The sequence below is a fragment of the Chaetodon auriga genome, chromosome 13 (assembly GCF_051107435.1).
Source record: "Chaetodon auriga isolate fChaAug3 chromosome 13, fChaAug3.hap1, whole genome shotgun sequence".
Classification (NCBI taxonomy): Eukaryota; Metazoa; Chordata; class Actinopteri; order Chaetodontiformes; family Chaetodontidae; genus Chaetodon; species Chaetodon auriga.
The window spans coordinates 22,157,326-22,178,138 of NC_135086.1; the positions used below are offsets into that span (position 1 = coordinate 22,157,326).

The following is a 20,813-nucleotide window of genomic DNA, read 5'->3' on the forward strand; positions in this document are numbered from 1 at the left end:
CCACTGAGACCAGCGAGGTCATGTCCTGAGCCTTTTATCTGGGAAACTGCAATCAGCAATTAAAAAAATGTTTCGATTTTTTCGGCTGACAAACTGAACGGTCTCAGTTCATTTGAATTTGACCCATTTTTGACCAACAAAATTAAGAAAGATTTAGTGTTAGTGTTTGGAGGCTTTGAAATAGTACTCATACCTTCCTGTTGAGAAATAAGCACTTCCCTGGGGCCCCCACCCCACCTGTGCACACCGCAAAAATTTGGCTTTTGCACATATAAATGCACAATTCCTGGGACATTTGAGATGAATACTGAAAAAATAGATTAGTGGTTCTCAAAGTGAGGTCCAGGGACCAACAGAGGTCCCTGAAAGCCCAGGCCCATCAATAATCATTGTTGTAATTAAGTGGCCAGGCCCGCCCCTAGTGGCTGCGGGCTCCAAGCAACTGCCTGCCTGCTAGCCCCGCCCCTGCGTATTGAAAAGTAAACAACCTCTCATGCTAGTTGGACTAAGATAAAACTTAACGCATCATGTTATTGATAGGAATAGGCTGAATACATATGAGACATCATTAATAAAAAGATCAACCTCACCCTTCATATGACATCTTCCCACATGTTGAGTTAGTCACCTTTGATCTATAAATCAACCAACCATGGCCAAGATGAATGTCAGAGCTCTGACACAAGTGAGAAGAGCGAGTCTGTCTCATGAGCTCTGCTGACCCTCTCTGCTGGGTGATTGTGATTTTTCCCAAGATTGTCACCACAGACACCCAGTTTGTAATAGTGCAAACACAAGGGCTTTCATCAGTGGGCCATAGATTCAATCACCATCGCAGGGCCACTGCAAGTCAAGTCAAGCAAATTCAGAGCTGCTTGAATTGACGCATGCTTGAGGCTACTTCCTTAGACTTTGGTCTATTTTTGAGGCAAGCTGCAGGTCTCAAACAAGCTTTCTTTGAGGCTGTCAAGCATTGGAGTTTCCCCTGTTACTCCTTTGCTCTTTCAAAATGAATAGGTGTAAAGCTTAGTTCTAATTGATAATGCAAATAAAGTCAGATATAAAGGCTGCATGGAGATGAGTAGCATTGCGTCTTTCATGCAAATCTGCAATCGCAGTTCTTCTGCCACCATGTCTACAATGAATATCACAATTAGCATTTATTATGCATGAGAAAATAGAATTTGTTAAATAAGCTTATTTAGCAGAGACTGTATAGGATTTTCCCATTCTGAGGAGACAAGCACTAAGGGTTGCATCTCTGTTTAGGGAAACCCACTACTGAGAGCAGCTCTTTTCAAAAGTGACTCTAACTATGACCCAGGTCCACTCAAGACCAAGCGTGGTAATGAACACATCAGTGTTCCGTCTTGATGTATTTTGAATTGGACAGCCCGCTTTGAGTAGCAGTATCATCATCATCATCACTCCACCTGACAACAGACATCTCACCAAAGAGATGCAGTTCCAGCTATCGCATTAGAAATTACTGTGATATAGGTGTTCAATACTTTGGTATGACCCTCAAAGGATGTTCTAAAAACTGAAATGGCTCTTGACAGGAAAAAGGTTCCCCATCCCTGCTGTACCAGAAGCTTAATTTCCATAACCAGAGCCTCCTGCTCCAACATGTACTCACCGCAGGTGATCAAATACCAACGCTGCTTTTTCACACTCCTCGGCATGTCATACAGATGCACAAGGTTCCCTTTAGTGTCCGTGTGTGATGCACAAAGCCTTCCTACCAGAGAGCTTTTATAGCACGTGGCTAACGTTGTGAAACCCTGACTGTTTGGTTAGGTTTCGGCACCAAAACTACTTTGGTTTAGAGAAAGATTAATTTCGGGAAAGTCTCTCTGACACGTGGTTGATGTGCAACTATTGCAGTTTTATTAGGTTTAGTCACCAGAACTGCTTGGTTAAAAAAAATGTTGACTTTTGCTTTCACTTTTGATCTCTTCGTTCTTGTGTGAATTTGTACAGTCACTAAAGGATGTGACAAAATGTCGCTATTTGATGATCTGGGGATGAGACCAGGCTCCAACAGTCTCTTTTTGTGCTCCAAGCTTCCAATGGCAGCTTAAAGATCCTGTGAAGGAAAACCAAATTTTATAACATGCACACTACAAAACAAAAAAAAAGAAAAAAGTGGCAAATGAAATTCTCGGCAAGGCCAAGGACAACCTTTTGAGGAAAGTGACACATAAATATACACAGATCAGCCATGACGGCGTGTCTGTGGTATCAGGCACCGGGACCTTGGCAGTGGATCTTTGAGTCCTGTGGGTTGAGGGCTACTCTGGATCGATTGGGCTCCTTCCAGTGCATCCCACTGATTCTCCATTGGACTGGGATCTGGAGAGAATGCCTTGGGCTTTTTTTGTATTCCTCAAGCCTTTTCTGAGGTGTGATGGGGACCATTGTCATGCTAGGGGACACCAGTACCATAAGGGAGTACCATTGCCATGAGGGTGTGTGCTTGGTCTGATGAAATGTTTAGAAGTGTGTTGTGTGTAAAAGTAAGACCCAAGGTTTCCCAACATAACATTGCATTGTGCAGGATGATCGATGTTATTCACTTCACCTGTTAGTGGTTTTAATGTTGTGGCTGATCGGCGTCAGATCACTCTACGTGATGACTGGTCTACAGATGGGGTGATAAACAGCAGCAGCGGCAGAACTAAAGGATAAGAAGAGCTCTGACATTTAACTTGACCTTGCTTGGGTGAGAACAGCATTTGAAGGGTACTAACTACTAATTGAGCACAATAAACTCAACTCTAACTAAATTCTTAACAGCAGATTTAGTTGTTTCACATGCAGTTTCTTGAAAGAAATTATGAGGAAAATCAAAACATTTTTTTAATTGCAGATTGCAGTTTCCCAGAAAAAAGTCCCAGGACATGACCTCACTGGTCTGCTGATGTGCACAAAATCATTTTGTTCTTCAGTTGCATTGTAACATGTCAGCTGGTGATTTCCAAGTCAGATGACCAGTTTGTCCTTTTTTGACCTGGATGTTTGCATGACATGACAGATTCAGGAGGCCAGACTGGAGACAAGAGGAGCAAACATCTCTTTATATAAGACCTCATGTAAGACAGTTTCTCTCGTTGGCGTGACCTATTTGATAAAGAGTTGTTCAAATGTAATTCAGGGGCAGATTATTATTATCACTTTGTGCATATTTGCCTTTCATCAAATAATAGTCAGTGATTCCCTGTTTGCAGACAGAAAATGTTAACAAATGAGCCAAGTGGAAAATAAATGGCATTTTATTGCGTGAAGACACAGCACAAGACCAACAAATCAGACAATCTGCACAAGACTGAGCAGTCATACCTTTACCAGATCGATGTCAAGCATCTTTACTGGCCCTCATGACAAGCCTGTATAAAGTTGCAGGTCTGGAGTCTGATTCATCAGCAGTGGTTCACACTGAGCTGAGTGAACAGCCAGCACACTCTCACCAATACTGCTCTACAGGAGGAAGAAGCCTGCTGACCATGAGGACTCTGCTGCTGGCCTCTGCCCTCATGGCAGGACTGTTTGGCTCTTTATCTGCCGTCGCTGTTCCTTACCATGCTTTCTGCCATTCACTCTGGTATGTCCAGCTCACTGAGTGTATCTGAATGTGAGTTTAGAGAGGATTTATGTCAGGAATGCAGGATGTAAGATACACTGAACGCTTGATATTTCACAGTGAAGTTTTGATTCTAACATGAAAGTGTCCAAACTGTGTGCCACTATTTTCTTTTAGGCTCTTTGCAACACCTTGTGCTGAAATCAGCACCAAACTAGTGCAACAGATTGAAGCCTTCAGCCCTCTGAGTGGCTGTGATGAATGTCAGTATACGGTAAGAAGCAGTCTTGTGTTAATGGACAGTAAATGCTGTTATAGCTGTGTGGAATGTAAATAAATGTGCTCCAAAGAATAAAAAAGTGATTTATCTATTTCTATCATCAGCATAAAATAAATCATACATTTAGCCTAATTGATATACATTGTTAATATTGTTGTCTGTTCCAGCTTGTTTCAGCCACCTCTGTAATGATCAAAGCTAACCACTCATCCCCAGACGGCCATCAGGCTGAGAATATAACCTTCACACTAAGTCCCACTGTACTGAGCAGTGGCTGCCGTGTGTCTGTAAGTATCAGTGATGCTCAGTTGATAACCACGAGTCTCGTTATTCAAGGAGAAAAGGAAGGAAATTACATATCAACACGCTGGCAAGTTTTTCAAGACAGGCACAATAATTTCTTGGGAACTCTGATTGTTTGTATATATAAATGTATGTGAGAGTGAGTGAACATATTAATTATAAATCATGATTTTATTCTCATGCCCTTTTTCAAGCTAGGAGTATAAAGTACATATTGTAGCGTAAAAAAAACAATCACAAATATAAAAAGAATGATGGAAGGACAGCAAAGCAGGCACAAAGAAGACTATATAAAAGAATATATTCGGAATATAATAGTCAGTGTTCCTCATTAATGTATTTTGAATTGTTTTTGGACAACAATGGAGCTCTTCAGCACAGAAGAACACACATTGTCAGGCTCGACTGAAGGTTGCCTCATGCTTGTTAGTAGAGTGAATTCATTGTTTGGTGTTTTCATGGCTTTCATTAACATTGAATGTGTGTGCTTCCATGTTATGTGGGCTCACAGTCTAACAGCTGAAAATGTCTTTTTATTCAAGTATTATTCTATATAAGCTACTGATGCAAATCCTTGGCTTAAATGTGGAGTTACAACATGCAGCCTGGAATTATTTCCCATTTCCACAGCACTCATGATGAGTTGCTGATCACTAATAAAATCAGTTGTGGAGTCTGAATTCTAGCAGAATAAAAAATGTTTTATTCATGTGTTTTTTAATGATTTTACCAGGGTCAGTCCGTTTCTCTCAGTTTCTCCAGTCTTTTTGATGGTGGCCTCAATTACTGCAACCTCTACAACCTGCTGACAGGTGAGTGTGTAACCAGGATCATTCATTTTATACAGACATTGATCATCTTACTGCTGCTCTGCTGCTCTGAAAGTCTGATCCTATTATTATTGCTCACATTAGACACTGCTGTGCTGCTGCTTGACTCTACTAAACTATAACATTGAGCACCCTCTGCGTTTTAATGAGGACTGAAGAATATTTGGCATGAATGTGAGAGAATCTCATTTCCATCCATCTGTGTTTGTGAATGAATGATTGGATTCCAGCGAGCGGCCTCACATCCGCCCCAGGCTTCATGGAGATGACCAATGAATGGGCTTGCATGGGCTACAAACTCTCCACCTGTAACACCCAACGAGCTTGGATGATGAAGTGACTTCTAGAAATGTGGAGAAGCTTGGCAGTGTCCTCATGTGCTGTCATTTAGACTGCTGTAATTCCTGACATGTTGGTGTTCGTTGTCTCAGCTGCAACTGCTTGAGACCATATCATTCCTGTTCTGACTTCGCTGGCTTCCAGTTCAGCACTGAATCGATTGTAAAATCTTATTTTTTTTTTTATCTCGCGTCTCCGACATTTTAGACCCTCAAATCTCCTTTAGTTCTTTGTGGTCCTCTGACATACTGTGAAGCTGTAAGCTGTGACACAGTTTGTGTTGAAATGCAAGAGGGACCAAGCTTTAGGTGTTGTTGCTCCCAGACTGTGGAATGGCATCACTGTTTACATTAGTTGTATTAATTGAAATCCTAATAAGTGTCACCATGAAGTCCATTTTTATTTTTCTGCTTTTTCATTACCATAGCTGCCAGCTCTCTGATGCTGCTATCACTGTGAAAATTGGAAGGCACTTAACTTGTATTATTTTTAAATGAGTTAAATAAAGGAATGACTTGGCTTGACTTGATAAAACACAGGTGGTCATTGTTTAATAGTCAGCATGAAGTGACATGTGGCACACCTGGTCCCACTGGAGTCCCATGCAGTCCCATCCTACTTCCCCCATAGTGTTCACACTGCAAACATTGAAATTTGTATGTAAATTCTGAAGAGTAATATCAAACAGATTTTCTGCACAGGGTAGATGCACTTTACCAACTGTTATGAATGAGAATGCAGTCATTTAAACTTTGAGGGGAAGTCATTTTTACTGTAAGGGACAGTTTTGTCTCTCACCTTTGCTGCTATTTATTCATCTCATAAAATGTACAGCAAAGTCTCTTTCCTGAAATGACCCACTTACTCAAGATGATCGACAGACCTTGCAGCAGTTTCATGTAGGAACTATTTTCTGAACTACACCCGTCAACTGTATCACTGTGCAGAAGGATCTACTCATGGCTGAGAGGCTTGTGCTCATGACATCGTTGGATGTAAACATTAATGGCATCCACATTAAAGGCTCCACTCAGACACAGAGATGGGAGGTAGTGAAAGACAATAACGTTTAATGAACAGTTCAGTAAATGCACATCAAACATCAGGTAGATTCTGGAGCAGGTAGCTGGAAATGAACCTGATGCAGACAAAACACACACACGTCAGGAAGACAGAGCAAGCAACAGAAAGACAGAGAGCCAGCTCAGAGACTGAAGACTCAGACTTACCTTGTTGCATAGCAGGTGAGACTGGAGATTGGAAATGAGTGTCAGGTGTGATCAGCAGATGAGGAGGCAGGGTGACTATTAGCAGAGCTGCTGACTACCACTAAGTTATTGCTATGCTATTTCATAAATGGACCTTTCACCTTCTTTGTTTTCAAAAATAACATCGTGCACACATGTCCTTTTTCAGAAAACTTCTCGTTTACACCAACCCGTGTATGTATGCCGTCGATGCTGGTGGTGACGCGGACTGGCTCTTCATGTTGGAGGGGGAGAAGTTGTTACACCAACATAAATGCGACTGCTTCTCTGAATGCATCCATGATCACCATAGCCAAATGAAAACGCAAACATAGGTTGCACCTTTGGCGCAGGTGCAGGTTCTGGCGTGTAATGTGACGTCGGCTACCTAAAACTCTGTTTTTCTCCGTTTTTCTCAGTTTACATGCAAATGTGCAACCGAACTTTTCCAAAATCTTCAATCTGGCCGGAGGTTTTAGAATGCATCGTTTTCAGAAGCGAATTCTCAGTTTGCGTGTAAATGAAGGGCACAAACAAAGGGAAATGGCTCTATTTTTCAAAATAACCACGTACGTGTAAAAGGGGCCCACAACCTGCAGTGACACACACACACACACACACACACACACACACACACACACACACACACACACACACACACAGGGAGAGGCATACATGAGACCAAAACAGAAGAGAAAAAAGGAGAGGCAGGCTGCTGATCTCAGCAGCTGTGGACTGTGACTTTAATCTCATAAAGCAGACTTTTATCTAATAAAGAGAAAAATCCCTTTCAGACCATCACAAGGTAATGGAAAGATTGGAAACACAAATGTCTCCATGGACTTCACCTGTGATGCCATCACTGCAGCTGGATTAGTTCCTCAAAGTTTTATTTAGTTACAGTAAGTAATGAAAATAATAATGGAAAATATTTGTCAGCAAAAACTCTAATATTTCATAGACATCACTTAAATATAATTAAGGTTCAACCTCGATCAGTGATTAATTCAAATGATGCAGGTGTTGCTGTGATTTAAAGGACTTTTATCATTGGCTGTTGTAATCAAGCTTGGTGTGCACACTGCATGTCATGTGCCTTGTATTGCTTGTTTAATGGCTGACAAAGGTCTTAGAGCTTTGTCAGCCATTAAGGAGCTGCTGATGTTGCTTTACAGTTTTTCTCATTTCCTCGGCACATTTTCTCAAACACTGTTGCAGTTGTCAAAACATGAACTGTAATCAACACGTGATTTTATACTGTTTTATATGATATACTTTCTCCACTTCATTTGTCCTGCAAGATGCTGCTACTCAAGCAAAACATCTAAGTCAAGACTCCAAATTAAATAAATTCATCATCCTCTGCATCACTGGCAGCAAAGTGGCTTTACCCTTCATCACTGCGTAAGTGAAGACAGTCAGACATCCAAGGAACTGTATCAGTATGACAGAAGAGCGTTTCTAAAACTGTTTCCTCGTGTCATTTCTCAATTCCACTATTCCACATATCCACACAAGAACTGCCAGCTGAATAAACTCATTTCATGCAAACACCACTTTCAACTGTTTTTCATACATTTTTCTTTCAACTGTCCATTATATGCCCCATTCACAGTGAATACAAAATCAAAAATGACACTACTGTACATTACAAAATACCTCAGTATAACACTTTTATTTAATTAAGAACTATTAAGGGTTGAAAACTAACCATAGCTATATTACCGACAATAAAGTACTGAAAACTGACTGACAGGTACAGTTCAGCAGAGAAGCAGTGTAATCCATTATGAGCATCGAGATGAAGGCAATGCATCCCTCAGTCAAGTAAAGATACTGCATGTGCACATATAAACTCAGTGTGAAAGCAACAGGAAATGAATGTACTGATGTGAGAAAATGAACAGTGCTGTGGATTTGAGAACTGCACATTGTTTTGACTATTACAACATTCTTTCTATATTCTATTCTGCTGTCAGTGTGTGGGAACGAATCACTTCCTTTGGTAGCTGTGTGAGCTTACCACAGAGCCTTTGTTTCCTTAACCTATTTATGATTTAAGGAAATGCCTCTGTTGCCACCTGTCCTTTGCTCAGTTGCAATTTTTTTGCAACGGAGCAAAGGACACATTTTTGCAGGTAAAGGACAAATTTAGATAGATAGAATGTTAAATATGACCATTCAGTCTAAGAGCAAGAAAAACAACAAGCAGGATTGTGTTTCCCTCTAAACATCATTCATAGAGGATAAAATGGAGAAAACTGCTTCATCACTTGTCATTTTATTGTTTGAGTGGTATTCTCTTCTATCTTACCACTGCTGCTACACAACCCACTAATGATTGAGTAATGTGGACACTGGGTTAAGATTTTAGCCGTATGAACATTTTTCCTACGAGCAGCAAACGAAAAGCCAAGAAACTTCCTGAGAAAAAGTGTCCACATGTTGATTTCTGTCTAAAATGTGTAACAAATGTTCAGAACCTGCAGAATCAAATACTTTTGAAAAACTTTATTCATGTTCCTCTTTCAAGTGAGATCGAGGTGATTCTCAGGGTCTATTTTTAACATATTTGAGATGTAACTTCCTGATCAAGTCAAAAAAACTGAACTCATTTCAGTGCAGAGTAACTTCTGCTGCAGATCAGACCCTCCACCAAATACCTGACACATTTCTGAGTGATGGAGGAAATCTATGCAAATATTGGATGTGACAAATCTGTTAACCTAAAGGCATCCCAGTACCAGAGAGGTAAGACTAATGAGTGAGACGGAGAGGCTGACAGACTGTCATTGATACCGTCGTATCATTAACTGTATTCACTGCTCTTTTCTGTGTTCAGGTCCCCAGAGTTCAGAGAGGAGGTTTCATGCAGCTGTTGTTCTCTTTCTGGGGCTGCTCAGTGTCTTCCTGCTGGCGGGACTCATCGGCCTCGGCGTCCACTGTGAGTTCTCAAATCACATTCAGAAGTACACCTCAGGCTGAACTCATGATCATGAGAACATTGTTCTACTAAAGATGTACATGTACATCAAACTGTAGAAGTTATCTTTCTTTTTTCAGAGAAGTATCTCTCCATCATTTCAGACCATGACTCCATTCAGCGCTCAGCGGCACAACTCTCCACCATCACAACCAACCTGACTGAGTGTCTCCAGGCCAGTAACAATTTCTCTTCCCTGATTGAAGAGAGAGACCTGCTGAATGCCAGCCTCACTGAAATGACTCAAGAGCTGGAGAGGCTTCAGAGTTTGGTCAAACAGAGTGAGCCCTTGTGTGTCGTATTTAGATTTACTTTTTGTCTGTCAACATTTTATTACTCAGAAATTCAATAATGAAGTCACCCTGCATTGTAAAAAGATCTCTTTCGTATTTAGTAGATTTAGGATTTAGTGGCCAGTTTCAGACCACAATTAGATTTTCTAGGAATCAAACCTGAATTTATGATAAGTAACTGGCAAGTAACTGTCAAAACCATGGTCTCTATTTCTGCATGTAGCTACGTTGCTGCATTGTAGCAGTAAATCTTATTCTTCAATCAAGCAGAAATATGACATTGTGGAGTCACGTCTTAAACTATCCAACAAGGTGACACCAACCAAATGAGCATGCGGTTTCTTGTATGCATCTTCTCTTATAGCGAAAACATGCCCTGCAGGATGGAGGATGTTCAGTCATGCCTGTTATTTCCTCTCTAATGAGCCTGGCTCGTGGGATAAAGGCAGAGAGGACTGCAGAGACAGAGGAGCAGATCTGGTGGTTGTAAACAGCCATGAAGAGGAGGTACGGTGTGTGTGTGTGTGTGTGTGTGTGTGTGTGTGTATGTGTACATGTATAAAATGGAAAATATATTGTATTCATTGTATTCAATCAACACATACCTAAGGATAAACATATAGCCCTGCAACAGCAATTCTATCTATCTCACTGTGGACAATGTTAAAAAACATCAGTGTCTTTCTGGCAACAGAAATGGTGAATGGTCATATACAGGATTTAATGAAACCCTTTTCTTTCCTTCTCCCTGGTAATATTTTTATATAATTCTTATGTCACAATATGGATTTTTAATTACGGTTATTTAATGATTGCATTTTAATTATGTTTTCTACTCCATTGATATGTTCAAATAAATACTTGTAAATGGGACATATATTGTGGTTCAAGCAAAAATATAATGTGGGTTTCTATATGTTAAACAGATATTTCTCACTGCGCTCACCAAGAAAAACGTGTGGATTGGTTTGAGTGACAGAGACGAAGAGGGGACCTGGAAATGGGTAGATGGATCTCCACTGACTCTGACGTAAGGCACTTCACTTTGGTTGAATATAGACATTAATTTATACAGTTATCATTTCATCTTACTAGAATTTGTCTGTTTTGAATTTAGTTTTCAGCAGACATTTCTTACAGGCATAGATGCTGTGCAGCATAAATAACCTCGCTGGCTGATACAGACTTCAGTGGGTGAAGTCAAATAACCAAACTATCAGGGCACAAGCCAGTTGACTTCCAAAACTTAAAACAGCACTGATTTACTTTTTCGTCACATGGGAGTTGAGGAACACGGCAATAAGCTGCTAAACACAACGCCCTGACATGTTATCATCTTTCAAACAAGTGTGATTGCAAGTGTGATTGCAAAAATGGCACACATCTGGATTTGTGTGTCACTCCGCTGAATGAATGTTAGTCCAGTCGTCCATCCAATCACCACATCTCCTGAGAAACATATCTGTTTAGCTGTTTTTTTTTTTGTTTTTTTTTTTTCTCACCAGCTACTCTGTATCTTTAGCTGACATTTGGTGCCGGCGGTGTACAGTGTGTTTATCAGAGTGCAGATTTTCCTAAAAACAGTGGCCTGTTGCTGGAAATGGAGCTGATGTCAGCTGTAAGACTGAACCATACAGTAAGCGTGCCTTCAAAATCTGCTAAAAGAGGATAAAATCTGACCTAGAGTTGTGATAATTCTCAGAAATTTCTCTCATCTGCTTTTATCACACGCAGTCATTTGATGCAGTGTTTAATATGAGAATACTGGATCTCATGCAAGATATTGCCTAAACCTCTTTTTAGGTTGATTGATTAATCTAAGAATTGATGTGGCCAATACACATCACCTTTCTACTTTGATGCCCCGCTCTCTTTCAATTAAGTCGACTCTGGCTGTTGCTATACAACGGCCCTGTCATTTTCTGAAGTAAAAAACTCAGACCAGACATTATGAAACACATGTGAATTGCTCTTTAAGTGATCTCAAGTTACAGGCTTTTGCCTGGGCAGACACAGGTTAATGACAGTATGTTACTGTAAGCTTCATTGTTGGATAAGCTTTATGGTACTACAGTAACAGACTGCTGAGACTTGTTGTTACTATTTGAGGTACATTAGTCATTGTGCTTACTGCTTGTTCCTGTGCGCCCAAAATGTTTCATCGATCGTTGGGCTGTGCTTGTGTGCTTCTGCCACTGCAGTAAAGTGGGTAAACTACACTTTATTAGTAAAAAGACCAGTGGCGCAGCTGATGAACCTGAGTTCACATGCTGGGTTCCTGAGTGATAAAGAGATGGTTATTGTGTTTTTCTGCAGAGGTTAAGATCTCCTCTGCTTTGCTTTGAGTGCCTTTCCCTCTGTCTTCTGTACTAACCCACACATGCACACATCCATGTCCCTTTACAGGCAGTCTCTCTCTCTCACACACACACACACACACACACACACACACACACCTTAATGGCACAGATAGGATGGTAGCATAACTCATCTTAGCTTGAAAGTGACTTTCAATGCATTTGTTCTTGACAGCTTCTTCTTAGTTCCAAACAACACTGGCTCAGTTTTACCCAAATGTATTGAAAACTTGTTATCTGTGAGCCACTTCATTATTCCTGTGCAATCCTTGGCTTGGAAGATTAAGACTTTCCTTTATTAATCACCCAACACAACACAACATGCATATGCTATGCTTCGGTACACACAACAACACTACATGCACATGCCACGCTTCGGTGACTGCTTCTTCCGCATTTAACCCATTCCTCCGGAGCAGACCAGGAGCAGTGGGCTGCCAGCCGACAGCGGCGCCCGGGAACCCAGTTCTTTCTTGTCACCATTGGTCAGGTGGTGATCTTGCATGTTTTTAGTGTTTTTTTTTTTTATGGAGGATACCCCAGGTGAACACGGGGAGAACATGCAAACTCCTCTTTCCTCGAGCAGCAGGCAGAAGGAGGACACACCCCCAGCGCAATCGAACCCGGGACCTTCTAGCTGTGAGGTGACCACCATGCCACCCCACCCCCCTTGGATAAGAGATTTACTCACATTTGTTTCAAGTCAGATTCAGATGGCTATCTTAACTGGACAAACTGGTGGTAAATTGCTTCTTTCAGTCTGATGAGTGCCACCTGTTTATAAGGAGGTGCATATTAATAAGATTTGATCATGAGCATAATCACCTCTAATATTGCCAGATAGGGCTGCCTGTTCTGCTCCTTTTGTGGCTGACTTTCATTCAGTAAAATGTTATTGAAATGACTGATGCAGCTTTTTAGGAGGACAGTTTCTTTAAAAAACACTACAAGAAAGCCATTTTAAAGATGGTATTTCCCTATCTTTAGGATTGGACCCAGCGTTCTTTCAGAAAAATGTGACTTGTCCATGGCCAACTGTTTGAGGGCCGTATTCATGTCAGAGATAAACAGTGTCATGATTCTCTCATTCACTGACCTGCTAGGTACTGGCCGGCAGCTCAGCCTGATAATGGCGGTGGAGACCCACAGTGGGGTGAAGAGGACTGTGTGCATATCAGAACTGAGATGGACACTCACTGGAATGATCTGTCCTGTGAAGCTTCTCTGCAATGGATCTGTGAAAAAATAGCATAACACTGTTGCATAATTTAAGATCATATATTTGTAAATGCTTTAACAATGTAAGCTATGATTATGCAAAGCTTTTAGTATTAAGTGATTCTTGTATGTTTGTTAAAAAATGCTTGTTTGTGTATGTGTTTGATTGTGCTGAAGACTGTAATATATGTATTTAAACACCTTCTCCTAATTGCTGCTGTAGCTAAATATCTTAGCGCAACCTTGAAATGCAATGAAAATAATAAAAAACAAACGCCTCAGCTCAAGCTGTTTCTTCCAAGGCCAATTTTTTCACTTTTATACTAACTAAAAGAAAACATACATCATTTTCCAGTTAATTCTCCCCAGTAATGTTTCTTTTAAATGAAACCCTGCTTTCCCATGAAAAGAGTGAACATTTTGAAACCATATGAACCATTCCATTCTAATGTCTACTTTTATGGTGGTATGTAGCCAAAGGCACAGCAAGTAGTTTAGTTATTTCATTTATCCTCCTGACTACCAGGAAAAAAAAAAATATTGTCCAATCACATTTTTTTCTTTAAAGTTCTCCAGTCTTTGTAAGGTAATTAGAACACTGAAAACATTTCTTTTTAAACAAGAAAAAAAAGATTTTTTAAGGATACTTTTTAAACACTTAAATATTATGCTAAAATACAGTTAAAATAATTCAGACAATGTTTTAATGTGTTGTTAAGAGACTTATCTAAAATATGCCAACAGCATTTCAAGACAAAATTTGCTCAGTAAAAAGTATTATGCACTTACCTCTTCCCATAAAATGCACTTGCACTGATGGACGCCATTTTCCTTAATGAGAAAGAGAAAGGTACCGAAGCCCCACCCCTTCACATTTGGTATCATTGAAAAGCCCTAAATGTTCTCTGTAGATAGCAAAAGGAGTTAATTCGGTAGTATGCAGTGAGTGGGAGATATTCAGGTTTACAGGTAGTCATACAAGATATCATTGATTTATCATGGAGAGAACTGCCTATTTATGAATTAATAAAAGCAACTCTGACAGGCTTCAGTCAAAGTTGTGGCAGTATTGCTGCATGCATTGTTTTGTGAATTTAACACACCCCCTGCAGAAGGTGGTAGTTCACAAAGTTTGTGGTTTGTGGTACTAGCAAGTATATCTTCTCCACCCACTTTTAACTTTTCACACTCAAGTTGCGACACTAGAAAGGCAGAAGGTGCTGCCAGTGTTACATCCTCTATCCTCAGTCATATAGAATGTCATTTGGTTGTTTGTCCTCTTTTCCAGTTTCTGCTAATTTATACTTCTTCTCCACAACATCAAAGGCAAATTGCACTTGTTACGCCATCACATTTATTTGATAATTTTAGTCACTTTGGTGATTCAGTTAAATAATACTAAACATAACCAACAAACAAATGACGATGCATTATTATAGTTTAAGGATAAGGAGGTTCACAAGCTACCCAGAAGTATATAAAGTCATTAAAATGAAACGGACACTTTTTACTTTTGGTACCTCCAGTATATTTTGATGCCAATGCTTATGTGTCTGCAGCAGACTAATTTCTACACTACGGCTATTTTTTCTCAGATAGAAGATCTGAATACTTCTTCCATCATGTAACACCACTAGAATGTGTTATTGTGAAGCTGCAGATCACTTTATGCTCATTTTTACAGAGCTGCTACTTCTTCCCATGTTAACAGCTTTTAACTGCCTCTGTGAGGAAAACTAACCAGGGCTAGTCTGCTGGGTTGCAGCAGTAATAACTACTATATGTTGCGATGTGAGGTGCAGAGGACAAAAACATCATGCAGGCAGGGAGTTATGCTGAAAAATTTAAGCAGACTTTTATTGTCAGTCTCTAACAAAAAAAAAAAAAAAACAAAGAAAACTTAACAATACCCTTTAGCTTCCATTACTCAGTTTAGAACGAATCTGGTGCTGCTCTTCTTAAACCAGTCCACTCTCTCTCCCAGTGCTCTCACATATATAGCATAGGAGCCCGCCTTGCCCGTTCAAACTGACCTATCAGGTCAGCACTGCAGGAAAGAGGGTTGACAAGCTTAACCACAAATACCCAAAGTCTTTCTTAGCTTGCTTATACAACAAAGCCTCATTTCATTCTTCAACGTGTTATCATAAATACCATGCATTCAAAATATGCAAATCATTTAAATATCACACAGTATTTGACTTAATTACCAGTCATTTGATCATTCATCCTTTGACCAATCAGATCTGAGGATCCGCCTACTCCTACAGCACATAAAAGGGCTATTGTTTAGGCGTGCTTCCTCTTTGAACACCAGCACGATGGCCTCCACAAGGACTCACACTCTGACAGGTTAAAACTTTGATTACCACTTGAGATTAATAGATTCTTAAGAAACAGGCTTCTAATGCTGAGTACAACTATACAAAGTTTGTATTTCTCAATTAGTCCATTGAACTAAAATTTAATAAAGAAAACAAAGGAATTGTGTGAGAGTATCTGTTCACCTTAACTAAGAAAAGCAGGGGTTTAACCAATAGTGAGGGAGTTGAGGCTTCCTCACACTATACATTAACAAGGAGACCTGAGGTATTGATTTCTTTATTAACCTGTTGGATATTCAAGGCACAGAATCATCCAAACATGGTGTGGGAAAAACAGCGAGAAAGCTACATCTCAATGTAAAGTATACCCAACAAATGTAAATGTACAAATAACATAAATAAGTTGTAACAATAAACATAAACAAAGGAATAAACAGATTGTATCATGAGTACCTGGTTATAATGGAAATCATTTATATGGCCTTCACTACAAGCACTAAAGACATTGTGGTACATAGATGGCTATACCACATGAAAAGAGAGCTGACACTGCCCTCTGATGGGCACGTTTCTTACACCAATCACATTAGAACAAATGAAACATCACCAAAGGGGGACCAGGGAGGAGTCATGGCAATCCTGATACAATCGCTGGCCCCCTCTGCTACACGCTACAAGTAAATCCTTGCAAAGATGAGATTTCCCTATCTTTAAGATGAAATTGGACTGGAGTGTCGTTTCATAAAAATGTGGTTTGTATGGGACTGATGGATGGAAGCAGGCCTTAGCTAATCACCTCTCCCTCTTGTGAGTGGCTAGCTTGCATCAAGTGATTTTAAGTGTTTAGTTTTAAGTATGTGCTGAAAATATTCAAAATATGACATACTGTTCAACTGATTATTTTATGTGGGCTGACCTTGTCCATAGCGGTACATTGCTTATCTTCTGTGCCAGTGGAGACAGGAGTCTGCCTCTCCAAACTGGGGATGTGCTAGCTACTGTAGAAACATGGTGGAGTCATGCCAGGAAACAGTGCAGACTTCCTCTGTTGCCATATAAAGGTTTCCATGTTGAAGCCCATACTCTCTTTCTATTTCTAACACATACACTAACACTATTAAAGGTCATTTGCGTCATCAAAACTTGCATTGCAAAAGCATTCATAAATATATTGTTTCACAACTCATTCAATGCTAAGCCACTTCTCACAGATCCACTGCAGAGAGTCATCACACCGCCGATCATTCCAGCTTTCTTCAGATTTCGTGCCAGGTTGGAAATGTACACAGTCCTCTTCACCCCACCGGGGATCTCCACCGCCGTTATCAGGCTGTCCTGTCCACCAGTACCTAGGAGGTTATTAAGCAAAAAAAAAAAAAAGCATCTTTAAGTTTTTCTCGTGAATTAAGTTGTGGCGAGAGACAAACCTGCTGGATTGGCAGCACAGTCAGCACTCTGATTCTTTTTGTTCTGATTCAAGGAATAAATACCTCTCCATGTGGAGCAGCTAGCTCACAAGTAATGTTGAAAGCAACTTCAGTCTGATTCTGATTACAATTATTTAGACCAGAGGTTCCCAACCTTCTTCCTTTATGGACCCCATCTCCATCATGGAGCAGACAACGCCTAAGTGACAGATTATATGGATATTTCTTATTATATTCAGTGCATAACATTAACAGTACAGAACATCTGATACCCTGCAAAGCTAACCCAAACAGTGAACGCAGTGGTTTGTGTAAAACAAGCGATTGGAATGATGTCTATCTTATGTTTATGTGTGTTTTTAACAATCTTACATACTTCTTTTTTGACAAATTCAATGTTTTCTTCTCCTTGATGCTTGGCCATTGCTCTCAAGGCTGATTAGCAGAGTGTGAAGGCTCTGAGAATATAGCTTGTGTTCAGGTCTTTGCTGTGCCCTTTTCTGAAGTTTAGTCTTAAATAATACTCTAAACTTTAGAAATAACAATTTCATCAGTTTCTTCTCAGGTATAGGTCAACAATGTCATTTTTAGAAAGGTTTTCTTGCACTTCTTAAAATCTATAAGGCCTTCGGAACCCCTGAAGCTTTGGCGACCCCTAATGGGAGTCAGGAGGAGTCTGACGTAGACAATATACAAATAAATGTAATCATGCAAAGCAATAGCTGTGTATGTTTCTAAATTCAAATAAGATCATTTACAGAACATTTACTGTATGCCTTACTTCAGAGTCAGTGAGGTGTCATCAGTCCATTTCCAGGTGCCCTCATTGTCTCTGTCATTCAAACCAATCCAAGTATCTTTCTTGATGTTTCTAGTGAGGAATTCCTGTCCAAGGTAAAGGAAAGAAAGCTCTATTTTACTTTGAACCATATTATATACTGTATGCAATTTACAGCAATTCATCTGAATAATCCAAAGGAAGATAAAAAAGGCAAGTCAGTTTTATTTCTACAGCCCAAAGACACAAATTTGTCCCAGAGTACTTTACAATCCATGCAGATCACAGAGGAAAAACTCCACACGACCTGTTCTTCACGGCTGTCTATGACCACCAGATCTGCTCTTTTGTCTCTGCAGTCTTGTCTGCTCTTTCCCCAAGAATTCTTCTTAGTGGAGAAGAAGTAACAGGCACAACCGAACAGCTTCCACCCTGCAGGACACGTTTTCTCTGTACAGTGCATCAAACAAGAGACATTAATGATCAGACAAGACCCGTTTTTTTCACTTGACATCACTGTAAATGACGGCCTGCCTTCAATGATTTTGGATCATATTAGTCATCATTTGAGAGGCTGTGGATTAAACGCATGCTCTGTGGATGATGATGATGATGTTTATGAGCACTGACATTTACTATACAGTGGGCAAATCAAAACCTCCCTAACCCAGAGTATAACAAAATGACTATCATCAAAACCAGAATCATGTCTTTGAATTCATTTATTTTCCCATTTTTTCACCCCACTCTACCTCATCTGAAGGTGCTGCAACACACTAAAGCCAAAGCGCTTTTATCCTGCTTCATTAGCCTCTTAATGACTCCTCACACTCTACGATTGGTCCAAAAACGTATTAGATGAAATGGCTAATTACTTTCAGCATCCTATCTATCTGGCACATGAGAAGCTGCATTAGCTTTAAGTAGATAAAGGTCCTATAAGGAAGTGAAAGTCTTTCAAACATGGAAGTGAGGGTCCGTTCTGTCACACGGAGAATTTGAAAACTCTTGGTTTTAGCTACAAAATAGATGCTAATAAGATTTCTAAGTGCAAAACCTTCCTTATGAATAAATACGTCTGTTTAAATCAGTTGAGAGAGGACATGAAGTTACTGGGACAACACTGGGTATAAATATAGTTTGCAGAACTGAGAGCAGGAGGTAAGTGCCATGACCTCTGATGGTGCTGTGTACGTGAAGCTGTGGCTGGTCTTGACCCTCATGACTGGAGACAGCTGTGCATAACCACACACAGGCAAGCACTCACTCTGTTTGGATAATCTCTTAAGTCTGTCCAGCTCTTGAGTCCTTTCGGTGAGGTTGGCATTCAGCAGGTCTCTCTCATCAGACACAGCAGCCAGCTTGTCATTGCTGGCCTGGAGACGCTCAGTCAGGTTGGCTCTGATGGAGGAGAGCTCTGCAGATGAATCTTGAACTGAAATAAAGTCTGAAATAAATCAAGATACATGCTTCTTAAACAGCAAATACCTCATGCGTTCGTATTGATACTTATGAAAGTTTTTATATTTCAGTCAAAAGTCAAAATCGTTCCTAATTTTGCACTTTACAAACCCTTACAAACTATTAGGTATCTCAACTCAAAGGCTTACATGAAACTCTGTTATGACTAGTTTCTTAGAGCAATGGACCAAATCAATGCAAATCCAAACTGTGTTGTAGTGTCTTTTATATTATTATATCCCCTGATCTATTCCCAGCATATATGATGATACTGAACAACTTCAAACATGGTTTAGCTCCAAATTAAAAGCTGGCAAAATGCAAACCTCTTTATCATCCCGAGATGTTCATCTATGTAATTTTGCGGCTCTCACTGCTCTAATAAGACTTTTTACCACAGGTGGAAAAATTCATATTCGTACCGAATACATTTACAAAACAAGACCTTCATGAGGTCCATGTTAAAGTGTATTCTGGGGTGCTCTCAAAGCAGATTTATAAAGTGCTTTACATGCAATAAGTGAAGGAAAATATTGAAGAAAGTTAAGAAAAAAAGAAAATCAAGACTGCCTCTTTTTACATTCTGGTAAAACTCAGGCATCTTTAATATGGAGGACTGGTCGTCTGTTCTCTCAGAGCACACAGGCTCAACATGACATTGACGAATGAAAACCACACTCACAGTGGACACCGAGGCCGATGAGCCCAGCCAGCAGGAAAACACTGAGCAGCCCCATGCAGAGAACAACAGATCCATGAAACCTCCTGTCTGAGCTCCCGGGCCCTGAACACAGCCAGGTCCAGTAGACAGTATTAATAATGACAGATGATAATAGGCACCCATGTACAAGCTCTCTGTCCACTGAACCTTCTTACCTGTCTGATTTGTTGAAGGTCTTGTGTTTGCAGGTTTGAGGTGTTCCACATTCATGTAGATTTCCTCCATCGCTTACAAGGTTATTTAAGTTATTTCCCAGAGGATCAGCTCTGCTGCACAGGGGACAGCATGTAAGTTGTTGTCAGTTTCAACTTCTGAGGAAGTCACAAGTTTCAGAGGTGGTGAGAACAGATGTGCGTCAGTCTTTCACCACTGGAACATCTGTGTGATGGTAGTCATGTGAACAGATAAGTCTACAGTCCTTTTCACTTTACACTTCTCTAAGAACTTGAATGAAATGTACAGTGTATAGATTTAATTTCTAAACTAAAAGAAATATTTAATGAGATAATTCGAGAAGTTTGTTGCATTAGTGACAATCAAATCAAACAACCTCCAAAGTGAATGAATGAGAAACCACCGCAATCCCTCAGAGAGGCCTTACCATAAAAATAAAAATCAGATTTATATTTTTCTTCTAAGAACTGCTTCATTTTATATGTTTATTTATTC

General features: G+C 40.0%; 3 protein-coding genes across 3 annotated transcripts; 2 read left to right on the top strand and 1 right to left on the bottom strand.

The window, feature by feature from the left end:
• The first annotated feature begins 3,498 nt into the window (after nucleotides 1–3,498).
• Nucleotides 3,499–5,782, top strand: LOC143330990 (uncharacterized). The gene is made up of 5 exons (XM_076747801.1): nucleotides 3,499–3,604; nucleotides 3,761–3,857; nucleotides 4,031–4,150; nucleotides 4,900–4,978; nucleotides 5,227–5,782. The coding sequence occupies exons 1-5, from the start codon at nucleotides 3,507–3,509 to the stop codon at nucleotides 5,334–5,336; spliced, it is 504 nt and encodes a 167-aa protein (XP_076603916.1). The 5' UTR covers nucleotides 3,499–3,506; the 3' UTR covers nucleotides 5,337–5,782.
• A 3,481-nt stretch (nucleotides 5,783–9,263) lies between these two features.
• On the top strand, nucleotides 9,264–13,469 carry LOC143330839 (CD209 antigen-like protein C). The gene is made up of 6 exons (XM_076747598.1): nucleotides 9,264–9,333; nucleotides 9,425–9,526; nucleotides 9,670–9,846; nucleotides 10,223–10,365; nucleotides 10,785–10,888; nucleotides 13,319–13,469. Exons 1-6 carry the CDS (start codon nucleotides 9,264–9,266, stop codon nucleotides 13,467–13,469), a joined length of 747 nt encoding a protein of 248 aa, XP_076603713.1.
• A 2,774-nt stretch (nucleotides 13,470–16,243) lies between these two features.
• On the bottom strand, nucleotides 16,244–20,413 carry LOC143330835 (CD209 antigen-like protein C). Its single transcript, XM_076747596.1, has 6 exons — nucleotides 20,300–20,413; nucleotides 20,106–20,207; nucleotides 19,230–19,409; nucleotides 18,270–18,412; nucleotides 17,966–18,069; nucleotides 16,244–17,106 (listed from the first exon to the last, which is right to left on the bottom strand). The coding sequence occupies exons 1-6, from the start codon at nucleotides 20,367–20,369 to the stop codon at nucleotides 16,941–16,943; spliced, it is 765 nt and encodes a 254-aa protein (XP_076603711.1). The 5' UTR covers nucleotides 20,370–20,413; the 3' UTR covers nucleotides 16,244–16,940.
• Nucleotides 20,414–20,813: the final 400 nt, after the last annotated feature.

Coding starts and splice junctions, on each gene's coding strand:
- LOC143330990 (XM_076747801.1), top strand. CDS start 3,507: ATGAGGACTCTGCTGCTGGCCTCTGCCCTCATGGCAGGACTGTTTGGC. Junction 3,605..3,760: donor GCTTTCTGCCATTCACTCTG/GTATGTCCAGCT, acceptor ATTTTCTTTTAG/GCTCTTTGCAACACCTTGTG. Junction 4,979..5,226: donor CCTCTACAACCTGCTGACAG/GTGAGTGTGTAA, acceptor ATTGGATTCCAG/CGAGCGGCCTCACATCCGCC.
- LOC143330839 (XM_076747598.1), top strand. CDS start 9,264: ATGGAGGAAATCTATGCAAATATTGGATGTGACAAATCTGTTAACCTA. Junction 9,334..9,424: donor GGCATCCCAGTACCAGAGAG/GTAAGACTAATG, acceptor TTCTGTGTTCAG/GTCCCCAGAGTTCAGAGAGG. Junction 9,847..10,222: donor TCAGAGTTTGGTCAAACAGA/GTGAGCCCTTGT, acceptor CTTCTCTTATAG/CGAAAACATGCCCTGCAGGA.
- LOC143330835 (XM_076747596.1), bottom strand. CDS start 20,369: ATGGAGGAAATCTACATGAATGTGGAACACCTCAAACCTGCAAACACA. Junction 20,208..20,299: donor ACCTTCAACAAATCAGACAG/GTAAGAAGGTTC, acceptor GGCTGTGTTCAG/GGCCCGGGAGCTCAGACAGG. Junction 17,107..17,965: donor GACACCTCACTGACTCTGAA/GTAAGGCATACA, acceptor ATAACCTCCTAG/GTACTGGTGGACAGGACAGC.